The sequence below is a fragment of the Pelophylax lessonae genome (genome assembly GCF_965119305.1).
Source record: "Pelophylax lessonae genome assembly, chromosome: 5".
NCBI classification, from domain to species: domain Eukaryota; kingdom Metazoa; phylum Chordata; class Amphibia; order Anura; family Ranidae; genus Pelophylax; species Pelophylax lessonae.
In genome coordinates, this window is record NC_138772.1 from 70730007 (window position 1) to 70742523 (window position 12517).

Genomic DNA, 12517 nt, shown 5'->3' on the forward strand with positions numbered 1-12517 from the left:
GTCACATAGTAAACAGGAAGAGCCGTTGATCGGCTTTCCTTAGTTCGTGCCTGACAGGCACGAGTAAAGGAGCACCGATCGGCGGCTCCCCTGATAGAGCCCCCCATTGCCCTCCCCATCAGTGCTGCCCGCCAGTGCCCTCCCTATCAGTGCTGCCCACCAGTGCCCATCATTGCCATCTATCAGTGTCGCCCACCAGTGCCCATTATTGCCTATAAGTGCCCATTAGTGCCCATCAGTGCCGCCCGTCAGTGCCCATCAGTGCTGCCTATCAGTGCCCATCAGTGCCCACCAGTGCCGCCTATCAGTGCCCATTAGTGCCCATCAGTGCCACCTATCAGTGCCCATCAGTGCCACCTATCAGTGACCATCAATGCCGCCTATCAGTGCCCAGCAGTGCCGCCTATCAGTGCCCACCAATGCTGCATATCAGTGCTACTTATCAGTGCCACATATCAGTGCCTATCAGTGACGCCCATCAGTGCCACCCCATCAGTGCCACCCCATCAGTGCCACCCAATCAGTGCCTGTCAGTGCAGTCTCATCAGTGCTCATCAGTGCAGGAAAAAACTTATTTATTTACAAAATTGTATAACATAAACAAAAAAACTTTTTTTTTTTTTTTCAAACTTTTCGGTCTTTTTTTATTTGTTTAGCAAAAAGGAAAAAACCCAGAGGTGATCAAATACCATCAAAAGAAAGCTCTATTTGTGGGGGGAAAATTACATAAATTTGGTGTAGGTACAGTGTTGCATGACTGCGCAATTGTCATTCAAAATGCAACAGCGCTAAAAGGGGAAAATTGGCCTGGGCAGGAAGGGGGTGAAAGTGCCCGGTATTGAAGTGGTTAATATACAGATTGTGTGCGGGAAGGGTTATATAGGAAGCACCAAAGTAATGTCCACTGCTGAATGCTAAACTGTCAGTACAGTTATTACCTGGCACATCTGAGGCTTTCACACCATGCAACAGAATGCCATTTCCCAACTTCTAGAAAACAAGACATGATATGAAAAAAAATACTGATGTAAAATTTGCCAGCTGAAAGTGAGCATTGATTGTGCCAAATATCAGATACCCTGATGTAAAATGTAGGAAAAGTATACGCCTTTCCTACGCTGTTTTAATCTAGTCGAGAGCACTAATCTTCATACATGACATATTTACTGTAAGTTTGTAACAAAGGTTGCTCACTAAAGGGTCTAATAACCTATTTTTCTGGCAACTAGGCCCACAGGAATCCATGCATAGTGGGGCTCATACATAGAAACTGTTGCTTGATGTGTGCACCACAGCTTATTTTCCAAGTTGACAGCCTTGTTTATTGTCTTCAGTGAAAACAGATTGAAATCAATTCCTCTTGAGGAGAATAACCTTGAGGTGAAGGAATGAAGTTTTGATTATGGAAATCACCAGTTACTTACTGTGTTTCGTTATTTTCCTGCACTGTTTAGAAAAGTCTCTCCTTATGTGCCTATGGTATATTTCATTAACCCGACGTCTGCTCTCATGGTCCTCTGATAATTCAGGTACAAAAGCCTCCCTCCCAGAGCCTCTAATCACGTTTGTTTCATGCACAGCATTGTCACTTTGAAATGACAGAACTGGCTCCCAGTTATACAGATATAACATATCACAGTAGATTAACGCGATATCCTCTTTCATGACCAGATCTTCAGTCTGTGACATACTGAGTCCCCGTCCTTGTCTCCCTATCCTGCCTGTTTGTAATTTCTTTTCCAAATGGACTACAGAGTTCTCTATTCGGATTGTAGCCTGCGGCAGCTGGTGCCGACCGATGTTTCAGCAAACAGATGCTTCTTTATCATTCTCGACCAATATGTTGTCAAGCTTTAAGCTGCATTTTCCAATCATGCAAAAATGCACTGGCATGAGAAAATCTAGTTTCTTTGATAGGATGTCGTTCACACCAACACATTGCCTTGAGGTGTGTTGAAAAAATGTCTTGCACGCTACATTTTTGATGCAATCACCTGTGCTTTTGCATTTAATGTCTCTCATTCAGTCCACGAGAAAATCAGTAGATTCCCCACCCAACCCAAACACCATGGGTGGAGGAATCTCCACTGCTAGCTATTGTATTCAGGCAGCTGTGGCACTTTCAGCTGTCTGTACAACAAAAGAGTGACTGCATCCGTCAGCTGGAAGTCAGCTGAAGAAGACCAACTTAAATCGGTTGAATAGGGTTATTCAAAATGAAGTATATCTAAAGATGATTGGCCATAAGCATTAGAGCACTGCTCGTGGATATGTTCATTTTGAAGTGGATCTGGTGTGAACAAGCCCTGCAGAAGGCTTTTCCTTTAATTGGATGGAAGGAAGTGAGTTAAAGAATTGTCACTTTGCCCAATCAGGTCATAGAGACAGTAATTGTGTAATGGAGACCCGCACCCATCAACCCACCCACTAATACCAACACTCCCCTGCTGCTCCTGCCTTAGCGGATAGAAATACCTGGTGATATGGTATGGGAGAAAATGTGACCCCCACCCATGTGAAAATGGCAATAAGCATTAAATCACTCCTCCTTATGGTGTCTAGTTAGACATTTTTCCACAAGACTCACACAACTTTCACCCATGTTTTATACAGTTTTCTGCTTGGAATCAGTTGGGAAAATGTGTGAATCCTCAAGGAATGGTGTATGGAAACATTTATAAATAGACCCCTAAGTATTCATTATCATTTTTTTTGTGAACATTAAGTTCTTTATTAGAAGCATCTTCTAGGACGAAAATGTATTTTCCGATTTATAAGAGACATTATAGATGAGTATTATGCTTAAGTTCCTCCTGCAAAATTCTGGCAAGCCAACATATACCTTTAACGTAGCATCCTGTTGAATTGTTTCAAAATGTTGGCAACTTAACATACCAGGTTGGACAGTCTTTTATTGTACTCATAAGGAACGGGTAGGGAGGTGTATAGGGAGGCAGTCAGAGTCAAGTGCTTTTCATGGTAGACACAAAATTATGATACAACATTCCAGGGTAAAGATGTGAGATGCACAGTGTCTGCTCAGGAAAAAAAAAAAAGCATTGTACAGCTTGGCCAAGATAACTTGTTTCTGTGAGTAATTCTCTAGAGTAAATCTGTCACAAATCTGGGCAATTCAAACTAAGCATATGGTGAAAAAAATATATAGTTTACCTTCAGTGAACAGAACAAAAACAGCAAAATAGTCAATATATCCAAAGATTTAGACAGCTGAAATTATATGCAAATTGTGACCTTTTTTATAAAGTTCTAGCTTCTGGGCATCCCTTTTATGTGATAGGAAGTCTTCTTGCTCAATAAATTGGCTTGGAGAGGCGAGTGAATCTCTAACAGGTAATATCTAGATTTCCATATTCATTCAACTGTTTGTATCTATGGATCTAATGTTCATTTTAACAAATGGGGTTCATTCAAGGTAAATATGACTAATGCAATGTTTTTTTATCATGGTCAGTTTTCAAAAGGAACTGCAGGCAAACAGCTAAATACAAGGATTTAATACACAGTATGTTTACAGTTTTGCCCCCATAATTTGTACTTTTCAAGGGGGGAAAGAAGAAAATGGGAACACCACACTGGTACTTGCAAGTTCAAGTTAACCTGCCTAGCGGTAACCCCGAGCGTGACTCGGGGTGGATTTTCCATGCTGTTATCGGTATCCCCGAGTCACGCTTGGGGTGGATGAGCAGAGCGCGCAGCGGTGTCTTACCTTCTCCTGGCGATCCAGCGATGATCTCCCATTGCTGTGATCACCAGCCGTCTGAGATCCCCGCCGCTTATCCGTCCAACGTCGGTGTGATGACTTCCTAGTTCCGTTCCCTGCAGCAGCAATGCTGAACGGGAGCGGAACTAGGGAGGGAAATTCAAACGTTGAACGTTGCACAAAACACAAACACACACACACACATAACATTTATATTATATATATATGTATATATGTATGTATGTATGTATATATATATATATATATATATAATATAATATAACGCATGAATTATAATCTAATCAATAATATAATTTTATTATATATATATATATATATATATATATATATATTATACAATAAAATTTTATTATTGATTAGATTATAATTCATGCGTTATATTATATTATATATATATATATATATATATATATATATATATATATATATATATTATATTATATAATAAAATTATATTATTGATTAGATTATAATTCATGCGTTTGTGTTTCAAATCTATCACATCTGGGATGTCTACTAGAGTCTTGTTTTGGTCAGGTTTAAGTCAGTAATTACTAAGAATTGTAGGCCTATAATACATAACGCCAAATTTCCATGAAAAAAATTGTACCGCTTTTGGTACAGAATTCCTGACATAATCATACCGCCAGGGAGGTTAAAGGCTTATTTCCAAGCATTTAGGTGACTGCAGATGCCCCCTTCTTCAGGACTTTAGTGGTTGAAGTAAGATGTAAACATAGGGCTCTAAATAATTGGAGGAGTTTTTGAGTATAATAACTACAGAACACCAATACAAAGTAATCATTCTAGTTTGGCATCTGGTTGTTTTTTTTTGTTTTTTTAAAGAATGGGTAAAGGTAATGGCGCTTCACCGTGTGTACTCAGAAATGAACATACATGTCTCTAAATGACCATCTTAGACTGCCTATACAATATAAGTGAAAAATAATTTCATATAAAATAATATATTTAAAAATAATAAATGCAAAAATGAATCCAATGTGACTGTGCCCAACACCAATTATATAAAGTACTTCTTGATGCATAAATCTTCGAATTGCTTCACCACGGGTGCTCAGAGGATAGGTGGTAACTCACCAGAGGTGTTTGACCCCTTTTAAAAAAAAGGTAAAAATGCGATTTTTAGAAAACCAGATTGCTTCTTTAGCTCATACCATTCCGCTCCAATGGTCCCCTTGAGTTGTAACTAGAAAGTAAGAATGTACTCCACCAGGGACACAAAGAAGGGCTTCATAGTATGGTTTGTTTACTGATGTTTAAAAGAAGGCATAAGGAAGATATATCCGGAATCCGGAAGTTATGAATCCCCGCTCCGACATACTTTTCACTGTACTTGGTGTCTTCAGGAAGTGACGAAGCGCCATTTCCGGTTTCCATTTATAATGAGGGAATGGATTCGATTGGTTGAACGCCTCCACAATGGAGGACGGGGATGAACTTTAAGTGAAAATTTAGACTCAACCACACCATGTCCATTCACACATGCTGGATAGACCCAGATGTACATAATCCCATTTGTTTATATAAAAAATTCAAAAAGTAAAAAATTACTATATGTACTTAAATTTACAACACACATAAGTACATTTTTTCATAACCCCATCTGGTATACAAATTGGACAATAACCTTAAAAAGAGTGAGCATACCATAAATAGGGAGCCCTATAACTTGACTCCCTCTACTGGGGATCTGTGAAAATGTACCTCCCAGGGAATGTGTAGTAGTAAACCCCCTTTGTATATTGAGATCCCTCTATATATATATATATATATATATACAGTAATATAGAAGAATATATGGGGTGCAATTTAGTATTCTAAATACATAAAAACCTAGGATATATATATAAATATATATACTTCCCAGCTTTCAGGGATGAAAAATATAGACACCTTTTAGTACAAAGTGTGCAGGGAAAGAAAACATTGCTACCAGTCTAAATTGATGAGTTGTAAAAGTTTTCAAAGGTCGCTTATTGGTCATTTTGGGTATTGTAAGGGTTTTTCTTTTTGCCATTTCATAGGCACACACAATTTTAAGGATTAACATATTTTGTATTTATTGACGTGATTGTAAAGTTTTTTTTTTTTTTAAATAACAAATGTGTTATACTTACCTCATCTGTGCAGTTGGTTTTGCACAGAGCAGCCCGAATCCTCCTCTTCTCGGTTCCCTCTTCAGCTCTCCTGTCCCCTTCCTCCTGTTGAGTGCCCCCACAGAAAGCAGCTTGCTATGGTGGCACCCGAGACGAGTCACAGCCCCCTGTGTCCATTCAGACACGGAGCCCTAACCCAGCCCCGCCTCCTCTCTCTCCCGATTGGGTGAATAACTTTGATCGACAGCAGTGGGAGCCAATCGCGCCAGTGAGGAGGGGAGTCCCAGGCAGCTTAGTCACTTCTGCAACATCGCTGGAGAAAGATAGGCTCAGTTAAGTATTAGGGGGCTGAAGGGGGCTGCTGCACACAGAAAGTTTTTTTAACTTAATTCAAAGAATGCATTAAGATAAAAAAAAAAAAAACTTCTGCATTTACAATCCCTTTAACTTGACACAATCTCATCTTTTGTATTTATTGAAAAACGCTATTTAGTGTGTGCACTAAAACAAAGTTTATTTTTATTTTGGTCATCAGATATCGGTATTGGCCAATATCGGCCGATATTTACGGACATGTAAAAAAACATTTTTTTTTTTTTTTCTAAAGGTACTCCTTGTGGAGGGATCTGGGTGTTTAAAAGACCCCAAACCCCTCCATGGCACTGAAAAGCATTCAAAACGCCAAGTTTGGCTGTTTTGAATGCTGTCAGTTTTCTTAATTTGGCTTTTGGGTTTTTTTATATGGAGACCCGAGTCTTCTCTTCGGCAGCGGTGGAGGTAGGATGCCCGGGTCTCCCGGTGGGATGGGAGACCCGGGCGAACCGCGGAAGGTGGCGGGAGGGTGGACGTCCCCTCCCGCTCCTTGTAATGACAGCCGAGCGGCTCCTCAGCCGCATCGGTTTCATTACAAGACAGCCGACCGTCGGCTATGGACACCGGTACCGGGGTGAAGCCTCTAGCTGCAGACATCACTCCGGTACAAGCACTTTCCCCGAAATATCGGCAATATCGGTAACCTCATGGGGCCGATTCCGATATATTGGGAAAAGTGCATATCGGCCCACGATATATCAGTGTTGCTGAAAATCGGTCGATCCCTAGTTATAACACTCCCTTACGCTATCCAAAATTTAAAAAAAAAAGGCTTTGCCTTTCGTTACACTTTAATGGAATTAGAAAATATAAAATGGAAAGCTAATGGATTGTGGGGTATTTATTTTTTTTTTTTCCCACTGCTAAGTTTTTATTTTACTGAGTGTTGGAAATAGGAAGTGCAATAATTTAGAGGTTGAAAGAAAAGCTTATATTTATATAATATTTTTTGTTACTAAAACTAGTATTTGTATAGTAATTTATACAAAAAAAAAAAAAGAACTGAGTAAGCACAAGAGACACAGAGATTTTATTCCAGAAATAATGATGTTCTCTGCATCATTACACTATGAGTACATGGCACAATAGTGACAGGTTCTTCACATCCTGCACTCATGGGAAGTTTTGAATTAGGCTGGATGACATTCAACAGGGAAGAGGACCAGCATTGGATCACAGATTGTTGGGTCTGCAGGGGACAGTGTAGGAGAGGAGCATTATTATTTTTGCAACAGATGGGCTACCTTTTTCTTTTAAAAAATGCTGGAATTGGGCTTTAATTGCTCAGGTTTGTGGCATATTTACTTTATTTTTGTACATATGTGAGAAAAAAATAGTAAATATTAATTATTAGGATACAGTCATTGATGAGGGTATAGGGGTGCATGCAACAACTTTGCATGGCCCTCAAGGTTGAACGTGGCCCAAGCTAAGAAGGCAAGTGTCAAAAGGTTCTTGTTTGTGCTAGAACTGCTTCTTTTCCCATATATGTCTTTGGGAATGAAAAAGCAGCTTGAAACAAGTTAGTAGAAGGTCAACTGTACCTGCCAATTAATTTGGATTTTGTTTCAGAAGGATCTTAAAATGATGTCAAAAGCACAAAAGCACACTGCATTTGCCTATGGACACAGGCTCTTCAAACCTGGCCCTTGTTCATATTACACCATCAGACATCCAGCATTTTTGTTGTACTATGAGACTCTGGATAGAAATTTCCATTACCTATACCTTTCATATACAAGGCGTGACTGAGGCTTGTACTGATTAAATGCACAGAGTGTTTGGAAAGCAAAGTATTGTTATTCATTTTATACTGTCATGTTTTCTTATACTGTAGCCTCAACAGATGACAGCGCGGAGGAGAAGACGCACGGCACGCTGCACACGGGATTAATTATAGGGATACTCATACTGGTCCTCGTTGTTGCTGCTGCCATCCTTGTAACAATTTACATGTACCATCACCCGACATCATCTGCTAGCCTATTTTTTATTGAGGTAATCTGCTTCCCTTTCATATCATATTTTCACACTAGCAAAATGATTGCATTTACAGTACTGGTTATAAAGCACTGCAAACCTCTGGTTTTCTGAAACCTAGTTAATCTGTCTGTACAATTTTACATGCTGAATGACAATTACAAATCAGTGCTTTGTTTGACTTGGAGTTTCTAGGCCCCAGAAGCAGTATACAACAAGCATAGGCATACTTCCTAACCCTAATGGCCTGTGATTTTAGAACAGTTTGCACTAGAGTTCCAATTTAGGGGTACAGCCAAAATACCAGTTTTAAAGAATAATTCCAGACATGGTATATTTTTACATAGTTACTATGTACTGCATAAACCATACGTGCTCCAGGATGCTGGAAATCCCTGTAATAGGCACCGCTACTCCAGTGATCTTCACTTGCTTCCTGGTCCCATGCCAAGTGTCCAGTCTGCTGCATTGTTAACACAGTCCCAGATAGCAAGGATAATTGCCACAATTTTGTGGCAGTGTTGAATTGTAGTCTTGTTAACTTGCTACACATTTTCACTGACAGTTTGTACACTTGCAGAGCACTTAAAGCACACGTTCTTGTTTACGCTTTTCTAATTTGTTGCAAATTTGCATGGCAAGTCTGTAGCAAGAGCAAAGTTGCAATGGTGAGTCTACAGCAAGAGCTCTGCAATTCACAGTGACCCCTGTTGGTGGGATGAATATTGCACAACATAACTCAACCAGAATTTGCAGCAGACTAGCACAATGTTTGAAAAGAAAGTTTATCTGGAGTCATGCAATACGGACTTGCTGCAATTGTGCAACAAACTTGTAAAGCCCGGTGAGTCTAGCAATATGCAAAGCATTCTATAAGTTGGACGAGGTAGAAAATTTGACATCACCGCCCCACCTCATCCAATCAGAGAATGTTTTGCATTCATTTAGAAAATGAAAAGCATTCTCTGCATTTTGTCTTTGCTGAACAGCTGACCTCCTGTGTTCAGAGACCCGACACAAGACTGAGAGCAAGTGTCAATGGTTTCCAGCTTCCTAGGACATTGACCAGGTATGGAATATATCCAAGCTGGTCCAATGTAACTATGTAAAAATTCTTCTTTAAGAGGCATGATTGAATAGTGACGGGCCTGTGGGTAAGGGGTTTAAATTATATTAATAAGGACCCCATAATAAACAGGGCTGATTTGGTTATGCACTCATATAGATAGCCCCTCAACACATGGACAAATGTGTCGTTACATGCACAGACCTGTGTGGGCTACACAAAGGCAAATGTGACAAATGTGGCTAAGCATGGGTTACACTCTGGCAATTGTAATAGTACATGAGCATGACCTTGCAATGCACTGACAATCATGTCAATGCTCAAACAAGTAATCATTGCAGTACACAGGCAGGAAATAGGCAGCAATGCAAAATGGTGGCAATGCAGTTTTTTTATTTTATGTATTACAGGTATTTATATAGCACTGACAATATTTGCAGTGCTTTACATGACTAAGGTATTAATTATGACTTGTGAAATTCTGCTATACCAATGCCCCCACCCATTAGAATAAAACAACATACCACAGATTGGAGTTAATTGGCTATAGCAGCCTTTTATTAACCAAAACATAAATCACAAATAATAATGATAAATAACATAACATGAATACACAGTGCATAAAGAAAATGGAGCCACAAAGTCCTAAAAGGCATCAAAACCAAAGGACAGTGCCTACGTGCCACTTCTCAGGCCTCCAGCCGCAAAACCACCGGCTCGGAGACAACTCGGGTACCTTTTGAGCCCATATTAACCTAAAAGGACCTTGCACCCCACCAAACTCCATACCTAGCTTCTCACCACTTTATATACCCAACACGGCATATCAACCACCAAATCTAGGGTGGGAGGGTGGGAAGCTGCTCCATGCTGTCTGTCCTCCAACTGAAGACCACCTCCTCTATTAACTCAATCCTTCCTCCCAAACTCCTCCGTTCCCAAACTTTTCCCAATCCAACTAATTCTCTTTACCTACTATATCAACCTTAACTTTATTTGACCTTTCCCAGCCCCTTTAACCCCTGTTATGTCGGCCCTTCATCTATTGTTTTGCTTATTAGAATCCGGGCCTTTCTTTCTGTACATTTACGTCAGACCCTGATCTCAATGGAGCTTACAACCTAAGGTCAATATCTAACATGCATACACACATACTAGGGTCAATTTGGAAAAAAGACAATTAACCTACCAGCATGTATTTGGAGTTTGGGAGGAAACTGGAGTATTTGGAAGAAACCCAGGTAAGCACAAGGATAACATGCAAAGTCCATGAAGATGGTGTCCTTCCTAGGACTAGTAGGAGTTCTTAATAACATAGGCAACAAATAGGCAATGGTGGCAATATACGAGTTATAAATTGGCAATGACAGGAACAATACCAGGGACTCAGACAGCCCTTCCTCAAACCATCTCTTACCTCCTTCAACCACTTTTTCAGGCTTCCATCTACACTTAGTCATTTCCACTTCCTTCTGGCCACTAAGTTGATGTGAGGTGATGGAGGAGAGGACAGCACAGCTCATACCTCTTTCCAACTTTCAACTCCTCTGCATTGTCTGCTATGCTGTTGTTCAAGGCAGTTTAAAAAGGCACTTATCTTCTTAGATGTCTTCGAAACCCTTCTTTACATTTAACTGATTTAGTTCATCTATAAGGCATACCCAACATTTTGTGTTCTAGGACTATCAACGGCTAAGTACAGCCAAAATAAAAAAACTAAAAAATCAGCACAAAGGACATAAGCTACAGCCAATAGGATGTGTCTCTTATGCAGATGCCTCTTCTTTTAGTCTTAAGTCCTCCTCCATCCATGCCTCTCCCCATCACTGTAAGTGGTGCAGCGGGAGTTAATACAGCTAAGGGGCTATCATGGGTTTTCTTCAATAGTGTCTGACTTTGCCTGCCCTTTCTGCCCAGCCTCTCCATTCCTAGAAGACAGTACTACAGCTAAAAAGACAACTAGAACTTCTGCTTCAAGTGCAAACATTGTGCAACTTCTGGTTCAGTTATGTTGTGCTATAGTCATCCCACCACCAGGGTCACTGTGACTGAATTTTGATGCTGTAGACTTGCAGAGCTCTTGCTGTAGACTCACCACTGCAACGTTGCTGTTTCTAGAGACTTGCCACGCAAATTTGCTACAAATTGGAAACGTGTCTACTAGAAGTTGTGCTTCAAGTGCTCTGCAAGTGTACAACTTACCAGTGAAAATGTGCAGCAAGTTAACAGACTTACAATTCAACACTGCCACAAATTTGTGGAAAGTTATCCTTGCTATCTGGGATGAAGTGAAAGTAAGCAATTTCAGTACAAGAGTGGAGTCTGTACAACTGTGCAAGACTAAAGCCTAGTATACACTACTAGGTTTTTTTTTTCCTTAAACCCAGCGGGTTAAACAAAGAAAAAATGGATAGCTCAGAAGGAGCCGCTTTACTAACTATCTGATGTTAGTATAGCGATCTCCCCTGCTGTGCTATTGTGTTCTGACAGGGAGGACTGAGAGCCATTGGCTGAGAGCGCTTATCTGGAGCTGATTAGCATATCTTTTTCGGTCATGCCCCTTCGACAGAAGGCTTCTGTCGGACCAGCTGCAGTACACAAGGGCCAAAAGTTGGCTGGTTTCTATTGAATCAGCTGATGCCACTTGAAATTCGGCCCATTTGTACTAGGCTTAAAGGGAATGCTGGAGTTCAGGTTTACCAATACTACTAGCTGTGTAACAGTCCAGAATGTGAAAGCTCTCCGACACTAAGGCATCCATTTTATTGTTTTCTGTTTTCAGTGGAAGGGAGTTCTTCGCCTAAAACAAATCCATAGTTATAAACAACGTACTGTACATTTTAGATGAAAGAAGACATAATCCCCTAAACTGAAGCTGGTTTGCTTGATCTCAAATGTTGTCCGAATGTTACATTCTGTGCCTTGCCAGCGTTCTTCTAATACCATAAACATTTATTCCTGTTTAGTCTCCTCCACTGGCGTACTGTACAGAGACATGTTTCTTTCATGAACATCAAATCAGTCTTTTGTCGGATAAAGGGGTTTCTATCTGCCTTCACAATGACTTATTAAATATCTGTCAAGTCTCAGTGAGAATGACAACCTTGGCAGAATGTTGATCACACGGCACTCCAGAGACCCGGAGCGGCAGCGCTCTGTTTAGAAGACGATCTCCATTTCTACTCTATAGTTAGTTTTATAAATGAATAAAAGAGCAATACGTTGCTGTGCCTGTAATGT

General features: G+C 40.3%; 1 protein-coding gene across 1 annotated transcript in view; it reads left to right on the forward strand.

Moving 5' to 3' along the window:
* The window catches only part of PLXDC2 (plexin domain containing 2), an 804296-nt gene that overhangs the window by 788265 nt on the left and 3514 nt on the right, over window positions 1-12517 (forward strand). Inside the window, exon 13 of the mRNA XM_082259441.1 lies at window positions 8069-8229. Within this exon, the coding sequence (XP_082115567.1) occupies window positions 8069-8229 (161 nt within the window). The remainder of the gene's footprint in view (window positions 1-8068; window positions 8230-12517) is intronic.